At 40.0% G+C, this 21,620-nt stretch overlaps 1 protein-coding gene across 3 annotated transcripts in view; it reads left to right on the forward strand.

The window, feature by feature from the left end:
- LOC142151347 (adhesion G protein-coupled receptor E3-like) overlaps positions 1-21,620 on the forward strand; it is a 125,144-nt gene that overhangs the window by 79,590 nt on the left and 23,934 nt on the right. For all 3 annotated transcript variants that reach the window (XM_075206886.1, XM_075206887.1, XM_075206888.1), the window contains 5 exons: positions 6,631-6,695; positions 8,262-8,345; positions 9,261-9,429; positions 18,068-18,190; positions 18,287-18,462. In XM_075206886.1, coding sequence (XP_075062987.1) covers positions 6,631-6,695; positions 8,262-8,345; positions 9,261-9,429; positions 18,068-18,190; positions 18,287-18,462 — 617 coding nt within the window. The remainder of the gene's footprint in view (positions 1-6,630; positions 6,696-8,261; positions 8,346-9,260; positions 9,430-18,067; positions 18,191-18,286; positions 18,463-21,620) is intronic.

Here is a 21,620-nt window from a genome sequence, read left to right on the forward strand (position 1 = left end):
ACCACAATACCTCAGACCTCAATGACCAGTTTTACTGGTTGCCTAAAATGAGGGGCATAGCTGATGATTTCCCCCGAGATGTATTTCTCTAGATGGACTTCTTTGAATCCAAGAAACACATCCTCAGAGCATCAAGGTCAGAAGGTGATCGTCCCCTACAAGAAATCTATTGATCATTATAGAACTACAATACTTTAATGAAAAAATGTTAATGCAGTTTCCAAGGTCCTGAAAAGTTCCAACTTCCATGAAGAGGCTTTCCAATGAACCTGCTAATCAATAAAAATGTCAAGGTACTCGATTTCCTCTCCAGGTCGACCCATGCTACTCTTGAAAAATTGGGACATTTTTGTACATCAAGATGGGAAGAGCAGCTCACCGAAACCAGCTTCCCCAGATTGTCAGAGAACAGGTTTCAGATTGCTGCTGATTCCATGAGAGCTATAAAGTTATTTTCCCTATTCTAATGGATTTATTTGTATGGACTGTGGGATGATAATTTGTTTCATATTTATGGCATATGAGGAACTGATATCCTTTTGAACAGTTTTATATTGTATAGATTCAAAGGTTTCCTGATGTCTTACCTACCTCATGATATTTATTTTTATATGGTTAGCCACTGGACTAGCCACACGCCTGACAATTATATAGTCACTTGCTGGAATATATGCTCTACAATAGCATACCAACATATCCCCCTTGCATTGCTAAGTTAGGTGCGACGAGCCACCTCGGCCAACAATTCTTTAATACCTGTTTAATCCCTCTATTCTTTGGGATACTTTTATTTTTCTTCCAGCAGTCAGAGAATATGAATTCAAACTCCTCCTTAATCAGCTACAGTAAGGGTCAAGTCAATATGTTATTCTTGGGGACCTTGGTCCCATGTGCGAAGATAAGTTACAACATTATTATCCCTTTAGACCAAGAGCCTGAACTCTCCCAACAAATGAAAGTTAGTCCTGAAGTAATTTAGAAAAGCTACTACAATTACAGCTTACTCTGACACCCTGGCTCTCAATGTTTATTTGTCATTTTATCAATTAATCTTGGGTTTCCCTTTAACTTTCTTTTTTACCATCAGTAACCTGCTATTATTGACCACTCCTACTGGGTTACTTGGCCACCAGACACTCCATGACTGCAAGTGCCAACTGTGTTCTAGTTGTAGGAGAGTAGACACTGCCACCATCAGTCTCCTTCACTGGCACCTGTAACCAGTTACTCCTAGGTGTTGTGATTAGCTGCTGTAGGACCTCTTTGCTTGTGACTGTGGCTGGTTCCTCCTCACCACTTGCCTAGGTTCAGGACTGCAATGTTCTTTGTCGATGCTGGGTATAGAGTTCACTTCTACTACCCCTCCACTGGACCACCAGGGATGGAGGACCACCCTGTCACCACAGTGCAGAAGTAAAACTAAATGCGAGAGGAGCCCTGACCCAATTTGTCCACTAGGGCGAGCAAAAGCATATTTTATTTATGAAATACATTGTTAAATAAACATTTCAAACACCCCTTTTAAATAACTGATTACTTTAAATTTGTGCACACGGCGCACAGCCCCGGACATCAACTTTTTTGGCACCACATTAAACATTTCATATTTTATACCCTCAAGACTTTTTCTCAAATTCCCTCCAAGTATTATAGTATTCTCTTTAAAAATAACTATCAATATATCATAAAAAATCCTCAGTGATACAGAGGGGAGATCTAATAGTAACAAAACAATTATAGAGCAAATGACATACTGTGACATTACTGTATGTAAGTTAACTCTCAAGAACATTGTAAGACCCCTTATCTCCTCCATTTACTAGATGCAGATGCCTACGCAGAGCATTAATTAAGGTGACCCTTCACAAAATTGTCTTTCAAGGTGAAACATTAAACTTTAGCATGGCCCTCTACTCTAACCCCAATGCAAAAGCCTCTAGTGATGGGTTCAATTGAGAGTTTTGCTGTATCCGACACAGCTCTAGATCCCCTTATTTTTACACTGACAATTAACAGAGTCCATCAGATCGTCCTTATTCACTTCTGGTCCAGTTATAAATTACTACCCCAATAAAGTATGTCTCTTTGTGGACTATCTCTTACTTGCTGTAAAAACAAATCTCTAATTCATCTTCATAATATTTTTAGAGTATAGTTTAGTATCCTATTACAAACTAACTACCTCCTACATGGAGGTCTGTAGCTTTAATGTCCATCGCCAATATTTTTCTCCAGTTGAAAGACACTTATCCTTATGGTTGCTAGTAAAACTATATAAAATGTCTAGGAATTCAAGTTCCTCCAAACCCTCAAGCCTTATATTTGTTTAAATATGTTTCTTTAGTCTTGCAGTATCATGAAATGTCAAATGATTGCACTCCCAAATATTTTCTATTTACTACACTCTATACACTATGGCCAGTCCCTATACATTCTTCAGACAAACCCAAAACTTAATTTTGCTTTTTTTTTGGGAAAAAACATAGAACACATATTGCCTTTGCCTTCCCACAGATCGTGATTATTCGCAGGATTATCGCTTGTCAAAATTGACAATTATATAGCTTGTTATATTGAACAGCTACACCACTAGCTACTAGCTCTGAGACAAAAAAAGCAAGTGTCACAATGGAGGCAGATTCCTTAAAAGGATGCTCACTTAAAATGCTGATTTAGTTATTCTCATACACTTTAAACATTGGGGACAGATATTGCCACTTATTGTGTCCTTTCCTTTTATTGCTATTGCCTTAGAAGTTTATGACACCTTGCATACCCAATCTTAATATCTCACAATGGGTAGTGATCTTCATCATCATCAGCAGCTATTTCTATAGCGCCACTAATTGCGCAGCGCTGTACAGAGAACTCGTTCACATCAGTCCCTGCCCCATTGGAGCTTACAGTCTAAATTCCCTAACATACACACACACACACACACACACACACACACAGACAAAGAGAGACTAGAAAGACATGTTTGGCCATTCTTCTCTTTTCTCAATTGTGGAATTGAACACTGTATTTTACTTATCATGTATCTACAGGTCAGACACTTTGTACAATATAGGTGAAATTAGGAGAAAGACTAATGCAACTACCTAAAACACCACAACCTATATCCTTCTGACCTCTTAAAAGTCCTCATCTCCATGTGGTATAAATATATTACAAATATTCAAACTTTTATTAAACCCTTTGTGGCACTTAAATGGGAGGTATATTGGGCAAAAAAATAAATAAATCCATTTGATCCACATTTTTCACCAAGATTTGGTCATCTTTAGAATGCACTAGTCATATTGAAATCAGATTTAAGTGATTATTGAGATGGTAACTATATCTGAGCAGACTACTTAAATTGTACCCTCAATCTGCAGTTCTAGCTCACATCTTCTGGTTCTGATCCAAAGTTCAACAATTATGGTTTGTAGATTTCAAACTAATATTACATTTTATGGGTTTACTGTCCATCCAAACCCCACCGTAGCCCTACTCCATGCTTTACCTTCAGATTAGGACAGATATTTGCAGCTATCCATATTTTCAGCCTAGAAATACCCTGAACCCCCCCCCCCCCCCAATAAAGTCAACTTTAATGGTTCATAGAAAAGATTTAGAACTAGGAACTCTGGATGTTATGTATTCAAAGAAAAGGGATGAAACCGCTGGACCAACATTTATCTTACATATACTGTAGTTATACTCTTGACCATAAATTGGAAACCCCACTGCTCAGCTAATGTGTCCCTAGGGCTTTATTAAAGGTTCAGGCTGCCCTAGGCTAATGTGCTCAGAGCACACCTTAGCTACGAGAAAGCTTTTCCTTACTTTAAAATTCAGCTTCCTTCACCCACCCCCTTGCCAACCCTATGTTTATGTTCCCATGTTTTTTAAACTCAGCTACACTTAGCTTTTCACTACAATCTTCTTCACCCATTTAGTTTTCATTAAAATCAGAACTGTATAGCAGAACGGAGTTATGAACGAGCATTGCTGACGGGAAAGATGTAAAGGGGCCTGTGCTCGTCGCTTGATAGTCACTCCTACTATCCTCAAACACCCACTTCAAGATGGCTCATTGTCTCCAGCCTTTACCATGGGAATACATCAAGATTAAAACGCTACTACATTTTTCTTTCATGTTTTATTTTAACTCTGGAGAACAACTGTTCTTTTATACTTTAAAATGAATCTCAGTTTATGCTTCTCCCTGTCACAATTTTGCACCCCAAATATTTTGTTCCCCTCAACACCAAAAGCCTCGTGCCCTAGGTCGCAGGCTAGTCAAGCCCTGTGTTTTGCTATAAGGAAAGAGGAAACTCAGTCTGTGGACACAATTTCTTGCCCCACAATTGACAAACCAGAACAGGCAGGACTTTCTCGTTAGAGCTCGTTCCATGGTACTTTATGTATGTCATCCCATCTCGCTGCTATGCGTAACACTGTACTCAGGGGTCAGCCATAAGTAGATGCTGAGGTATTGTGTGTACTGAGACTGAGTGGTTGTACTAAGTGGTGCTAAAGTGTAAAATATTCACTGTAAAGTCTAATGTTCTTCCTCCTTAGATCCACCCCTTTCATTAAATACCCATTTTCATTTTTTCTTATAAAATATTGCTAAGTTTTGCCTCATTTATGTATTAAACTAATTATGAGAATGATGGGTCATTGTGACTGTATTCATTAGATGTGGCAATAATGTGTGTGAAGCTTTTAATTACATTGCTCTGAAGTATAGGATGAAACCTGATCTCCAGATCCTTTTGCACAGCTAAAATGGCAATGCATCATTTTGTCGAGCAAGGAACACCCCAGAAATGTGCCTTCTCCATCCCTTAATCTAATTTCAATAATCTTACTTCACAAAATGAAGTCTTGTTTCTCCTCTGCTTCACAGAGTTAGGTGTACCAGTGGCCTACTTTTGCCATCTGCTCCATTAACCAATGTGTCTTGGCAGAACTTGAGGTGTACAGCGGTTCCAAAGCTGATTTTGCACTGCTTAGTAGACATTATGATCTAAAATAAATACCCAACTCACCATGATCTTGATGAGCCCTGGAATGCGAGTCCTTCCTACAAGCTCTGCTGTAGGTTGCCCTTTAACCCTGTTCCTCTAAGGAACATACAGTTGGAGTGTTGTCATTAGATGGTGTCTGGTTGAATTTGTTTCAGTGATTAACAACAGCTGATTGGTTGGTTGTTGATGTTCTCAGTAGGAAGTGAATCAAGTTCACATCTGTCTACAACAATCAAGCTATCGTTACATAGCGCACTTGGCAGCAGGTGAACTGGATATGGGGGAACAATGCTGCGTATACTTCATGCAGGTGCCTATACTGTATAACCTTCAGACATGAGATGTGTTAATATTGTGCAAACTTTAACACAAAGGAGTTAATGCTGTGTATTTTGCAGGTGTGAAGGGTTAAAATCTGTGTTTACTGTTGGCATGGTTGGGGCAATATTGTGCATAATGTATTTTTCCCATGAAACTGTCTATGAAATTGAGTAATTATTTTAGTTTAAAGACCTTAAAGACAAAACAGTAGCTGTTTATCTTCCTTTTGGGATGTTACGCTCATAATATGTTTGTGTATTGCTAGGTGAATGGATAAACATGGTAATATAGTGGGGTCATTGGAGGAAAATGTTATATCTTCTGTGGGGTTAAGCTGGGTGGATAGGCAATAATGCCCTTTGGATTACAATAATTTATAAAATTACCATACCCTGGGGTATATGAGAGTTCTCAATCTAGATCATCTGTAACTGTCGGCAAGGTGGGCACACTTCCCGGCGCATAGACCAATATGGTTCTGGTAAGCAGAGCTGGTAGCTGTTCAACCCATTCTTTATCTTTTCTCTGGCTTCCAAGGCTTTGATAGTCCAGCTAGAACCATAATCCTCAGCCATTCCTTCCTCCATATATCTCAAATGATTTTCCAGCTCTGGTTAATAAACCTGCTCCTGTTCCCGTGGCGGTGTGCTCTGGATACACAGGGAAGCTTGCACACCCAATGGGTTGTTTTGGACGGTTCTGTTCAAATCTTACCCCTTCCAATGTGGGTCCCCAATTATTGTGCTTCAACTATGGCCATCTGACATTTGTCAAGTATGATAGTTAGCCTTGTGTCCTCAATGCCGGTTATTATCCTGGCGATGTGTTCTAGGTGCTCTTTCCTGATGTCAGTGGAAATGACAAAGCCAACTAAGTAAGCCTGAGATAGGTTCTGACATCCTGCCAGAATATGTTCCGCACAAAATTGTGCTGACTGGACCTTTTTAGGTCAAGCATGGCATTGGCTGCACAGGGACTACAGGAATGGACATTGACCCCCTTTGCAAGCATCTCTTTGACTTCTTTAATTAGTTTATAAGGGACCATTCAGTATGCTGGTTGCAGTATTGGCATCCAGACAGTGCGTAAAGTCACCACACCTATGTAAAGACCTCTCTTGAGCTGAACAGGCCTGTTACCATAAGCTTTCATCAAACTTACAATGTGAACTCACCCAAAGTGGAATCTTGTGTGTAATTGGTTTGGGTTGTAATTAGGCAAATGTAAGAGACTTCCAGAAAGCGTTGCCAGCCACTGTAAACTTTCACTGTCTCTTTTATCTTCCCAGGTGAAAGGAATTGTCAATCACAGCCTAGTACTGAGTTGGAAAAGTGCGAGAGACTCAATCGCCAGGTGCGTAGTTCTAGTAAATACTCTACTTATACAAAGTTGTAACATAAAACCGACTCTTGTCACCAGCATTTAAGAAGTCTAAACTTATACATTTAAACTTTAAAGCAGAAACAAAGCATCAAACTTAGAGTTCACCTGTCACCTCAAAATTACGAATGATGAGTGGCGTGAATATATGTATGCTGTGAAATATGTGTGTGTGACAGCTTTCCTTTCATTAATACTAATTCATAAAAACTGAAAATGATTAAATATTATAAATAATAATTAACTGGAAGTAACTAACATTAAATAGTTTAATAAAATGCTCAAATAGGAGGGAACACTGCCCCTTCTATTAGAAGTTAGCTTGGTGATCATCACATATAAAAAACACAAATTAGTTAGAAATTTAATGGTAGGCAAGTCTCAGAAATCCCTGGCTAATGACCATCCCTAGAAATGACCTCTGCAGCTTTATACCAGATTGCCGAGCTTTTCATTTAATACTCCTGTATCTGTGTTCCAAGCTGAAACATCACTGCAGGTTTATTTGCATAGACGTGTTTGGACATTTTATATAAGTGCATAAATGTGAACACGCAGCAAATGTTTTTTGTCCTTCAAACAACATAAAAATGAGGGTGCCCAGTGTCCACAAAATGGAAAAAACAAGATAGTAATCCTTAAATGAGTCCTGCTTAGTATTCATTTTGACCCATTTCTCAAATAATTTCAAATATTCCTTTTTGCTCCTAAAATACTGCTCGATCCTCAATTCTGTATTAATAAGTAATGAGAGTGAGGAGGCATCGGGACATTTATATGTTTTAATAGTTTTATTACATTGCGTTTCTCTATATAAAATTGCCGTCTGGTTTGTGTAAAAGACGTTCAATAAAAGTGTAGATCAACTATAAATCTCTTCCACCTCTGAGGGCGTGTAACAATCAGGGGGTAAATGTATTAAGCTCCGGGTTCTTCAACACCCGCAAGTTCGGCGTCTTCAGCGCTTAAATTTAAAGCGGCGCTGCCTTGTAAAGGGAAGTTTCCCTCCACTTTTTAGGAGGATGAACAGTCTCTGCAGCTGCCCCCTAATTAAGGAATAACAATCTATATAAGCAGTCTTCAGCCCTTGAAGACTGCGTAAATATCATGCCCCATAACCCAAAATCTCATTTTTGCATTTAAGCTCAGAGTGAGTTACCTTCCTGGTCTTATACCACATTCAGAAATGAATGCATTGACCTGCCCAGATCCTTCAATCCAATGATCAATCTCTTTATAAAATCGCTGACGGAGTGACGAAACGTGTCAGGTAATAAACATTGACTGTGTTCTTCTAAAACAACTATAGCACATTAAAGAATTAACTTAAGACCTTGATACTATGACTATTTATCAACATAGATGCTGTGCATAGAATAATGTACAGGCAATGGTGGCAGTTCTACATGAATGTTTGCAGTGGAATAAACATGGAAAACCTTTAATATGAATGGTTGAGTACATAAATGGGCAGGCAGAATTGTGTGTATGTACACATAAAAACCATATTAAGAACATCTGATCTTTTTTTTACCATAGGATGCATTCTGTTCTTTGTTGAAATCCAGTGCAGATATACAGAATAAGTCGTGTCAAGCAAATAATACAAGTATCTCTGTGAAGGTAAGAAAGTAATTGTTTATGAGTTGCTCAGATATCTCATTACTAGATGTGTGACACTGTCTGGTTGTGATATTCTTCTTCTCAGTAAGGACACAAAGATGGATTGGATGAGTGCAATAGGCATGTAAAGGAATAGATATCTAAAAGAATATATATAAAACATTGACAACTCAATCTGTATATCTATATTCTCACATTATACAATAATCCAATTGAAATCAGTGTGGTATAACTTCCTTATTTGCAATATTTCTTGTGAAAAATAAATAATATCATGTATTCTATAGCCAATACTGTTTGGCAACTGTAACAGAGATTGGCTAGTTGTCAAGGACATATACATATTGGAATACATAATACATATTGGAAAGATTACCATCACAGTAACAGATTAAACGTCATTATATAGGTTTGACTGAGCCCATGAGCTAAATATATTGTACATAAATAGGAGAGAGCAGTTACTGGAGTGTTGTTGCTTTATTCTACCAGTGTGATTGGCATCATGGTTCGTACAAAAATGTGCTACGAGAGATATGAATAATCCATTGGGTGCAGTTATATAGCTGGATTACCAACCACTTTATAATACTGCTTCCACTATCTCTTACTGAGTCTGGTTGTGAGCTACTGGGCCTCATTTTGTAAAGCATAAAAGGACCAAATTTCCTCCTTTTTGCATGCATGGACAATACTGACTACATTTGCATGTAGCACACAGGCATAGAACAGCTTTATTTTTGCACTGCAATTTAGAGTTGACATTGGCTGCACAATGAGCCCTAGCTCAACTCTAAATTTGACCCCCTCCCCCCTGCAGTTCAGCATGGCATTGTCCAGGCACAGATTTGCTCCTTTTCTGGTTTGCTCTTAACTCTAAATGATCCCCTCTTTGTTTCTTCTGCTCAACCATAGGATGTGGCACTTCAATTCACTGAAGTTCTCAGCAAAGCACAGTTGACCAATCTGACCACCTCGGAGCTCAGCACAACTGTCATCACTATACTACAGAATGTGGAAACCTCACTGTTAGCAACTTTTACTAAAGACCCCAGGAACCAAAACATCAACACCCCTGAACTTGGTGAGCAAATAGAAGCATTGACTTAGAACCATTACACTTTTAGGGATGTCTGCAGATCCCCGTGGTTTGTTCGACCCCCATGTTCGTGTTTTGGACAAAAATCTTGTATACAGTAGTTTTGAATGGTGTGGAATTTCACCTCGTTACTACCTCTAGCTAGTTGTGATACATATGTTCGACAGTTACATGATCGACATTTATATGGTCGACACCATAATATAGACAGGATTGATAAGTCAACAATAATGACATCAACATTATTATTAGGTCGACAACTGAAATGTAGAGTATTATTAGGTTGGCAATTCGAATGTAGACAGTAATGTTAGGTCAACAATAATATCCCTAACCCTATCCCTGCCTCTAACTCTAACACTTGCCATATAATACTGTCAACATTTGAATTGCGCCGTAATAATATTGTCCACCATGTGAATTGTTGACCTAATAATACTGTTGACACTTAAGTTGTCAACCTAGGGGTAAATGTATCATCTTGCGATTTATGCAAGTTGCCGGAAATCTGCGACTTTGCAGTAAAAATTTAAAGCCGCAATGAATTGTAAAGGCAAGTTTACCTTTACAATCCATCACAGCTTTAAACTTTTACTGCAAAGTCGACGGTTTCCGACAACTTGCATAAATCGCAAGATGATACATTTACCCCCCTAATGTTGATGACTGTCTGAATGTAGACCAATTGAGTGTTTACCCTTTGACCACATACCCTTTTGCTTCAGTCGGTGGCATGGCAGGTAATTTTTTAAGTAGCTGCTGCAATGATCTACATGTGGTCACTGACGAAAATGCCCAGAAATTTTTCGAGCCATAGACAGCCCCCCTCTCACCAACCACTCATTTTCTAAGACATTCTGAACAACAAAGTTTTGTGTGCAAAGCATGGTACATGTTGGAATTCCACCAGTTTTAATGTACACACTATGTTTGCTACTTTATTGGCAATGAGGAATCCTGGGGAGAGTGTTAGCAGGGTGAGCCTTTTTGCTATGACATTCCTGAGTGTTTACAACAGATTGACAGTGCTATGCTTCTTAGTGAAGCCAGTGAAACCGAGAGTAGCTTGCTTTAACTAATTGTATTCATTTGAATTACATTGTGGAGCAGTGTCTACTTTGTAGGGTAACAGTTCCAACTTCCCAATTGTAAAGCGCTACGGAATTTGCTGGCGCTATATAAATAAATGTTGATGATGATGAACTTTCACTATCTCATTGGGCATTCACGTGGTGTGGTGGCAGCTGCAAGCAGCTCCAACTTCATGTAACTCTACTCCTGTTACCAATAATGGATCAAGCTATGAAACTGTAAGAAAGACTCCAAATACAAACAAAGTAGGTATTAAGGGAATAGTTACTGATGAATGTGGTGATTTGTGGAAAGAAATGAAAATAGCTGAAATTTCATACATCACCCGCAGTTTCAAAAGAAGCCAACCATGATCTTTTGCTGCTAGTGGTCCTGCTACTACTTTTACACATACTAGAATGCAAAAGCAAGTGCCCAATATGGTAATGCATCTTCTGTAAGTTCACATGCACCACATTCTCACTCTGAGTGTAGGTCTGTCACCTCCAAAACAGCCACATCAGTGCATGAAAAAAACGCTAAGGCTGAAGAACAAATTGGGCATTCACAGAATCCTGAGCAGAGTCTAAAGGTGTCCATTAGTGCTACATGTGAGTCTGACATTTCAGAGTCTGATACTGTAGCGCAGTCTCCTTACAAAATTTCACAATCATTTGGAAATTGTGTGATACATATGTTTGACAGTAACATGATCAGCATTTACATAGTCGACACCATAATATACATAGGGTTGGCAAAAATCAACAAAAAACATGAATAGTATTATTAGATCAACAATTGAAATGTAGACAGTATTATTAGGCCAACAATTTAAATGTACACAATATTATTGGGTTAACAATCATATACCTAACCTTATCCCTAACCCTGTCCTTAACCTTAACCTTAACCCTATCCAGGCCGGGCTCTGGAGGGTGCCTGGAGGGCACCACAGATTAAAAATTTCTTTAAAACTGTGTGGCGACCGCTGACCATACCTTTCACGGCCGCCCACAGCTTCAGATACATCCACAGGGAGGGGAGGAGGGACTATTGATCATCACCACCGCCGCCTCTCTGCTCCGTCTCCTCCCCTCCACTCACTGACTGTCGGGCCGTGACATCATCATCACGGCCCGACAGTGTCAGTAAGTGGAGGGGAGCAGAGAGGATGCAAGTTAAGCTAAGAAAAGACGGGGGGGCGCCGATTTTGAAAATGTGCCGCGGGGGCGCCGATTTTGAAAATGTGCCGCGGGGGCGCCGATTTTGAAAATGTGCCTAGGGCGCCAAGGACCCCCTAGCACCGGCCCTGACCCTATCCCTAACCATAACCATATAATACTGTCTACATTTTAATTGTAGACCTTATAATACTGTCAACATCTGAATTGTCAACCTAATGATACTGTTGACATTTGAATTGTTGAATGTTGACCAAATGAATGTCTAGCCGTCTACTGCATACCTTTGGAAATGTGAAGATGAATAGTAATGATGATGATTTAGACATATATATTAAGGATGCTAATTTAGAACTTGCTAATGTGCAACAGGATGAATGGGAAAATTGTGGATCTGAAAATGTTGCAATGTGTTGTACTTAGATAATGAGGAGAATGATGTATGTGTTCAAGTAAGTCAGTCACCATTGGTACCACCTCATGCCCATGATAAGTGCATTATCATGCTTAGGCTAAAGACCAAAAAATTCACCTCTTGTGTGTGGAAATACTGTTTTTCCAACCCAGACAACATTTGTCAAGGCATCTGTAGCCTTTGTGATGCCACAATAAGTAGAGATATGCACCTCCTATCTTCATTATCATCATCATCATTTATTTATATAGTACGTGCAAATTCTGTAACACTTGGGAACAATGATAATAAAACAATACTAGGTGATACAGACAGACAGAGAGGGAAGAAAGCCCTCTGCGCAAGCTTACAATCTCCCTGTGACATTATTTGCAGTGAGTTCATTCTAGTAGCTTAGCCAAAGGTGAAAAATCATGTTTAGTAACAAGCAGTCCAGCATCAGCTAGCAGCAGAATGGATAGAACCCTCATGAAATCTTCACCGTCAACACCTTCGTCATTAACCTCCTCATTATTAGTACGTAGTCCAGCATCCAATTTTCAAATGCAAACTGACTCCCCTAATGAAATCCATTATTCCCAAGAGACATCCTGGCGCACTATGGCTGCTGCTGGGGGTGAAACTTCTAAACAGAAGGGGAGCAAGAAGAGTAAGCATAGTTTTAAACAACAATTGTTTGTGAAGCAAGTGTTTGCAAGTATAACAGTCAGCATCCTGTTGCACAGCGGGTCACTAAAGCCATGACAGCTATATTAGCATTGAATGTGCATCCAATTTCCACCATCATTGCATCAGGTTTTAGCAGATTCATTGAGGTCATGTGTCACGCTACCAAATTCCATCTCATTTCCATTTCTCCCAAACAACAATTCCTAAGCTGTACCAGAAGGTTAAGCAAAAAGTCATTCAGTCCCTAGAAAATACCATTGTATCGACTATCCACTTAACTACAGATATGGGCACAAGCGATTCTGGTCAAGAAAAAGACTACATGACCGTGATAGCCCACTGGGTAGGTTTATCAGCTTCAGCAACAGCAGCACCTGTAGTGTCATCATCCTCGTCCTCATCCCTTCAGCATAGTAGAGCTAGCACAGAATGTCGGGTCATTCACAGCACCCTGACTTTTTGAAGTGTGCTGCTCACAGTCAAACAGCACCCTTGTTCACTATATAGTTCAGATATCTCTAATATTGCCCCTCACACAACTGCCTTCAGATTAAAATGATTTTAAAAGAAGGAATATTTTTTTTGTCCACTCCTAATTAGTTTGCAAATATACTATTTCAACGAGTAATCACTGCTTGTCTACTCTTCACACCCTATTGATAAGCACACAATTCAAGCAGACTGATCTGTAAATAAACTATTGTGCAGATATTAATCCAAAACACATTTTACCGGACAATTATGTTTTGCCTGGTTTCAGATACAAATTTAACACGAAAAACTGAGTCATGACTCGGTACCCCAAAATTAAGATCTGTTGGATTTCTCCAAATGGAATTCTTATGAAACGTTCCTAAAGTTACATTTCATAACAAAAGGACACTTAAACTGTTGAGGAGAAAGTTCATATGTAATATAAGAAAATATTATTTTATTGGAAAAGTTGAATACTTTTTGAACAAACTTTCAAGAGATTTTGTTAAACTGTCTTATGCCACCCTGTATGTTGTGTTGCTGGGGACCAGATGGGCTTGCCTTGTCAACATCCCCTTTCTTTCTCCCAAATGCACACTGTAACCATAGTAGGAGGGGCTTACGATGTTGCCACCACTGGACTCCTTAGCGGCATCCAGAACCGCATCCTTCTAAGTCACTGTCGCTGCTAGTGTACCCACTCACTGGGCAAATGGGCTGGTACCCCTGACCTCTTCCTGTAGATCATGGTTGCTGTGGATGTTTCACCCCTGGCCTATCACATTGGCCAGAGCTGTTGGGTAGCGGGTAGAGCGGTGGTACTAGATGCTAGCTCCAAACCTTTAGAACAGCTGGATAATGGATTAGATTTGGGTCTAAATTGCAGGTCACAGGAATTACAGCAGGAAAGTAGTAGTCATGCAGGCTCTTGAAGCAAAGTATGTCTATTAACTCAAGTGTCCTAATAAGGCCAGTTCACACTAGTGTATGGCACTAGTGATCAGAAGGTCAGATGGAACAATAATACATTTCAGTGCAAAACAGGTCTCTTTTTATACAGTTTTGGAGACTAGGTAAGCTGGCCCTTTAACCATTCGGGACTGATTCATTCAGCCTGCAAGTGAATCATCCCAGAGAGGTTAACACTTTTATCATTGAAGCTAGTGGCAGGGGAGAGTGTACTTTCCCCCTGGCCATGAGCTGCCAGAGAGAGGGCGGCTCAGCCCACTCTCCGTCCCTGGTGCCAGACTGAGTCTGAAGATTTAGCTTTTAAATCTCCTGCCTAATACTACTTCCAGGGACTCTGTACTGAGGTCTACCGCTCCCCCCTGGCCAAAAACAGTACTAGGGGAGAGCAGCCAGATCCTGGGGCAGCAGTCCATGCCCTGTCGATAGCTTTGAGCTTTAACAAGTGCCTTAGAATCCTTGGTCCCCCAGGAGGCGCTACACCTCCTGGTTCTACTTGTTTCCAAGAGTCTGCTGTGGAAGTCACCTTGACAGCCACTGAAGCTGGCTGACAGGGGGTGAAGGATCCAGGGCGGCCCTTGCAGCCCCCGCTTGACCACCAGGGACAGGTAAGTGCATTCTCTTTATTTATACACATTTAATTCAAAACACTTTTCACATATTTCACACTTTCCGGCCCCTAACTATTTCAATGCTGCGCACCAGTTAGCTACTGAAGCTGCAGCACATAAACAGCAATTATACATTTTAACCTATAGTAATCATATGTAATATACACTACACTTTGGCAATACAAATAGTTGCACTCCCGGCGCTAACCCTTGCTGAATGCCAGGTTAACTACTGGTGCTGCAGCGCCTATACACATTACATAAAGTCATTCAATCACTTTATATACATTTACATTTAGAAAACCAATTATACGCGCCGGGGTTTAACCCCTCATATATTGCGACACTGGGTACTACCCTCTGAGCGCCGCAGCGCATACATTAGTATACATTTTTATTTAATAAAAACACAATTAAAACATTTACTTATGCACGTGGCGACTAGCGTCAGTGTTTTAACTTCTCTAGTGGTGGGTATTAACTAGAGATGGGCGGACTTGATTCCTCGAGATCCGAACCCACCCGAACTTCGCCTATCCGAGTACGGAGCTGAGCAGACTCGGTACTCTCTCCTGCCCATTCGGAATCGAAATCGAGGCAAAACGTCATTGTGACGTATTCGTATTTCTGAGCTCGGTTCTCGCGAGATTTGAAAAGCATAAATACCCGCCTCCACAGCAATCCATCGCCATTTGACAAAGGGAGAGAGAAGGGTTAGGTCACAGGCTATATTAGCGCAGGGACAGAGCAATTATTGTACAAATAATTGTTTCTATTCTATTTTATACAATTCTAATATTAATACCAATTGGATTTACAATTGTTAGAGCAGTAATAGAGGAGGCTTTTTTTTCTTTTTTTGGCACTCCAAGTGCTTTTGGGGTGTCCCATATTCCCCAGTGTTTTTCATAAATTTTTATGGCTGTCAAAAAAAAAAGTCCTATTTGTCAGCAGTATCTATATAAGACAATATTTTGCACTACAAGTGATTTGGGGTGTCCAATATTCCCCAGTGTTTTAAACTATTTTTTCTGGCTGTCATATTTGTCAGCAGTATCTATATAAGACAATATTTTTCACTACAAGTGACTTGGGCTCATTAAAATGGATTCAAAGCAGTCCACATATGAGCAGAATCAGCAACCAGGTTCTGTCACCAGTCCTGATGGTAGTGTTCCCAGTACGTCATCTGGGAAAGGCGATGTAAAAGTACATAGTCTTTTTAAATCAGGGAAAAAAAACACACACCAAAATAAAATTTACCGCGTTGAAGCGAAAGAGAAGTGTAAGGAAAAGTTAACTGCCGATAAAAAAAAAATTGCCAACATGCCATTCTACACACGCAGTGTCAAAGAAAGAATGAGGCCTTCGACTTTCTCTATTACTGCCAGATCTAAAAATATTACTGAGCCTTCTTCTTGTAAGGTCACTCGTGAGCAAGCAAGACCAAGTAATTTGCATTCTAAAAGTGGTGCACAACTACTGTTACGCATCAAAGCCGAGCTGCAAGAAAACAGTAAGGCATTAGAGGATAATGTATGCTCAGAATCAGAGATTACACCAATCCCTGTGGAGAGTCCATCCACCAGTGGTATGTCTAATCGTGAGCATTCTGTTAGTGTACCCATAAAGAAGGGCCCTTTCAGCCAGGGCCATCTTTTCCATTGGGCACGATGGGCAGGTGCCCAGGGGCCCCACGGGCAAGGGGGTGCCATAGGCAGGGCTCTTAATTACAATAAATAATCCTGCAAAAGAAAAAACTTGCAAAAAAATAACTTCAAGGGTCACTGAGCAAGTACATCTATCTATCTATATATATATATATATATATATATATATATATATATATATATAGGGGCCCCGGTGCACGGCTTTGCCCAGGGGCCCATAATGTTGTTAAGATGGCCCTGCTTTCAGCAGTTCAGATGATGTTTGCCTGAACTGCCCGAGTGTAGCCGGTGATACACAAATTGAGGATGCGCTTTGGAATTAGAAGAGGATGAGGGGGAGATTTGTGTAGGCGACGAGGGCGCTAATGATGATGTTGATGATTATGATGCAGACAGATACCAAATTGCCTTTCTCAATTTCTATTTATATTCTAGATTATATAACGGCTGAATAGTTTTCTTTTTTACTGCTAGTGGAGAGGGGATCTGATGCAGACAGATACCAAACTGCCTTTGTCCATTTCTTTATATATTTAACTTTATATATTTAACTTTAAGTGTAGGGTGTAATATACACCCAAAGACGATGGCTGCATTGCTAATAGGCTAAGATGGAGAGGAAGACAATCAGGTCTGTGTGCAGAATTAAAGACGGCCTACCAGGGATTAAACTGTTTTCTTCCTAATGTATTAGCTTTAGAATTTCCTTACTTATCCAAGAAACAGGTGGAGCACTAAATTAGGTTATTTTATGCCCAAAAACATTGATTTTTAAACAAAATTACAAAACAAAGCCAAAACCAAAACCAAAACACGCAATGGCGGTTTGGCAAAACCAAAACCAAAACACGACGAAAATTCAGATCCAAAACCAAAAACAAAACCAAAACACGGGAGTCAGTGAGCATCTCTAGTATTAACCTCCCAGCACGGGAGCACCATTTCAAGATGTATGCAGCGGTCGGCACTTGGGGACCCAGCCACACTATCGAACAGTAAAGAAATCACAGATCTATTCTGTAAATATGCTTTGTATTAAAAAAAAAAAACCAGAATACATAGGGCAGGTGGTTACTATCAGCTGGCAACATTCTATGTTTTTAAATGTTAAAAGACGTTAATTATAATTTCTTGACTTGTTCGTAGTGCACAAAGTTTTGCTAAAACAGGATCATGCAAGCCACAACTGCAGATTGGTTTTGTGAACCAGAGGTCAAGGACTCCTCTTGGATTAGCTTCTAATGAAACAACAACAATACTGTAATACTTAACATGCCCACATCTACATTCTTTACAGCTCTGTTGTTGTGGAGAGGTACCCAAAATGACAATACATGTTATGGTATTATTCTCCCCAACATACCTGATCTGTCCAAGCCACTCTGAAACCAACCCAGATCTACCTAAACCACATCCAATTGACTTAGTTCTACTTCATTTTGTATTCTGAAAATTGGTTCTATCTTACAAAAAATTTTGTCTGTTTTACCGAGGTATGTAGTTATCTCCATTTACATGCAGACAAAATTACAATTTGATGTCCGATGATTACGTTTTCATTCACAGAGGTTGAGATGAAGGTTTCCTTTGACATCTGTGGTGGAGAAACTTCCTCTAATACCTCTATCACCTTAAATGTTCTGAACAACACTATGAAGGTTCCTTGTCCACTTATGAGCAGAAAAACTGGTAAATATAAAAGTGTGGTTTGTTCTCACAGTGATGCATTATATATTTAATAATGCATGGGCTTTATTTACTGTCTTGATTACTTGTACTTGCCAGATGGAGCCATGTTTGTCAACTACAAAGGCCTAAATAGCAGTGCCCTTGGGGCATTAGGAGACCCTGATCATGAAGGTGAACAAGAGATCATTTCCCTGGTGGTTAGTGGAGCCATCACAAGTCCCAATACAGAAAACCTGGACCCTCCAGTGTCCTTCTACCTCAAACACCTAAAGGTCAGTATTAACAGGAATTGTAGATTGTCTGTATGTATACATGCTCATGTGTACTTTTCATATGTTTATTCTGTGAGTGGTTAGGAATGTTCTGGGATGGTTCCAAAAACATAACAGGGAATTCAACTTAATGTCGTAGCCACCCCAGCAGAGGCAGGAGCAGCTTGCTGCCATGGCCAATTGGAGAGATGATAGAGCTAGGAAGAAAATAGGTGCAACTGAAATTCTGCTTCTATCAACCAGCTTTTTAATTGGCTGATATCACTTTGCTTACTCTCCTGCACTGAACTCCAAAAGCCAATCATGCATGTAGCTTACTCAGAAGGTTTGCCTGTTCATAGGATGGAAAACATTAAGAACTGAGTGCTGAATTAAGCACGTGGGAAATTAAAAGCTGAGGTAGCATTGCTAACCTGCACCTCTCTAAAGGGTTAAGGAGCAGGCAAGGGGTATGGGTATGCCCACTGTTAATGTTACTAGGGGAGGGCCAGGGGCCAGTCGATAAAAGTGCTTGGCTGAAAAGGACTCTGCCTCTAGGATCCAGGAAATAGATTGCCCACCCTCCCTGGTTTGGATGGATCTTTGGCACCAGTCCTCGGACCATGTTCGCATGATGTGGCTGTTTTTTCTTTTCTGGATCTGGTTGCTGGCTTTGTGAGTGCCTTTGTAGTTTATCTGACTGTCTATTGTAATTTTTGACAGTCCTGGATGGTTTGCCTTATTTTTGCCAGAAAACACTGTGCAGTTGGTGTCCAATGCTTGGTGGGCGCACATTAAGTTGGTTTGGGCCACTCTGAACCCTTCTCCCATTGGAGAGTTGGCTATAGATTCAGTGCAATTACCACCCTTGGGGGCCAGCTTGTGGTTGTGCTCCTTTCAGACCAGAAGGGTTGCGGGTTCTGGATTGCCCGGGATAATTGCTCCTCAAGTGAAGGGGAAGGGTAATATGTGTGCCTTGGTGAAAATGTTACCCACGTTGATTGATATCCAAAGGGCAAATGACCCGCATTCGGATATCTGTTTTCTTTGGCCTTGTAGCACTGCCTGCTGTTTTCTCCTTCACCATACAGTTTATTGGTTCTAAAATAAACCCCCTTTATTTTGCCACAATTATGTCTAGTGCCAAATTTTTAAGATAAATGTTAAGAGGGTAACATAGTTTATTTAAGATAAGAACATCAAGCATTATTTGCGCTAGACACTTAACACTATATCAAAGGTATCAATGGAATCTAGGAAGGCAGTGTTTTTAAAAGCAAGAGAATCTGTTAACAAGTGGACAGTCTCAAATTGGAGAGAGGTTGACTGAATACAGGAAATTACTGAGATGTGTTAGGGTTATGGCTATTAGATTAGCCTTTAGAACCGGGCTAATAGAGGTCATTTTTCCCGTAGGACTGATGTTGTTCGGAGGTACTTAAAATGCCCCCAGGACTTAAGCTCTAGGGTAGACAAGGCTTATCAGTATAACCATAGCGCAGAGTGGAGAAGATCAGAATATTGGAGGCTGTTACCGGGGACAGGCCAGAGGTCATAGATCAGTAGCGAGCACGATAATCAGGAAAGAGACCAGAGGTTAGGGCAGGTTGCAAGCAAGGAGAATCCAATAAACATACGGAGATCAAGGGCAATCAGCAAACATCACAGTCCAGAACAAGCCGAGCTCACAACAGGGAATCAGACAGATTACAGGCAGAGTATCCACAGGGATATGAAGCAGGTCAACAAGTGTGTGAACAAAAGCTATAAATGGCAAGTAGACTATCATGGTGACGACCGGGATGTGAGCAGAAGGAAATCACAAGCTGCTGTGGCTCATAACAAGATGTCAATAAAAAACAAAGTTTTATTTATGGATGATTTAAATTTGGTTGATGTGGACTGAAGGTGTTTGGATTGCTAGCATGGGAAATCTCTTAAAGAATTAGTTAATGAGTGGCACAGGGTATAAATTGCATTGCTGCTTTGCTGTATTAGTAATAAAGAACCAACATGGAACCAATCCAAGATTTATTTCTCACAAATGTTGATTTAGTATCAACTATGTCTGTTGAAGAGAGCTTGGAGACTAGTAACCATCAGTCAGTGTGGTTTTAAATAAAGGCAGTAGCAAAGGAGATCCACACCAAAACAAAGGTTTTAATTTCTAGAAAAGGTTAATTTAGTTAAATGAGTAATGAATTATGTGAATCTCTAACAGGGTTTGATTTCATAGGTGGAGATCAGGATCAGTGTAATAAACTAAAATATGCATTATTAAATGCAACAGAGCTTTCAGTAGAAAAAATAAGGTATACGAAAGTCAACATGGTTCTGCAAGGAAATAGCAGTTTTAAATGCGAGGAAAACTGAACTACAGAAATATAGACCTAATCAGAGGTGGATAAACACCATATAAAACTAGTGTAAAAGGGGATAAACACACCAAAAATTATACTAAATGCAAATAGAAGACAAATTTCCATATGGTACTTTGGTGTGTTTTGTGTGTTTGAAGATTTATTTTACATTGCTTGATGTGTGCCTACATATGGGCTTCTTCACTGAAGTTCACCTGGGAGTTACACAATGGTTCCCATTATAAGTATACAATGAAACTCGATCTCTGCCAGCTTTGTGTTGGTGCAAAAGTTAAGTGATTTTGCAGAGTCAAAATGTCTATGTTCACCTCCTCAAAACATGGAAAACACACAAAGATGCACACCCCCACCCATTCATCTTATTGTTCCCTGCACTGCAAAACTTGACGCATTGGTGCACTTGCTCTGTACTTAGAAAGGAAGGACATGGCTCAGCCCAAATTGTCCCATTGCAAACTTCTACACCTCTTTAAAAAAAGCTATACTGCATTGCATGCCAATGCACTTTGAAAGAAATCTAGTCACCTTATCACAAGGTGCATGATATCACCAAAGAGGATTTTGCACAGTGCCTCTGCAATGTTGTGCTTGGTAAATAATGCCCATGGGGGTCAGCATGCACCAATATTCCTGTGCTACACTGACACATTTTTTAATATAAAAAATAGCCCCATTCATTTAAATAAAATCTTTTTTAGACTGCAAAATACTTACCAAAGTCCTTGACCTCAGTTGTCATCGGATGTCAGCTCTTATAAGCATGTCCGTGTTTTCCCTCTGTCTCTCCTCCTTCTTCAT

Source organism: Mixophyes fleayi, chromosome 4, assembly GCF_038048845.1.
Source record: "Mixophyes fleayi isolate aMixFle1 chromosome 4, aMixFle1.hap1, whole genome shotgun sequence".
NCBI lineage: Eukaryota > Metazoa > Chordata > Amphibia > Anura > Limnodynastidae > Mixophyes > Mixophyes fleayi.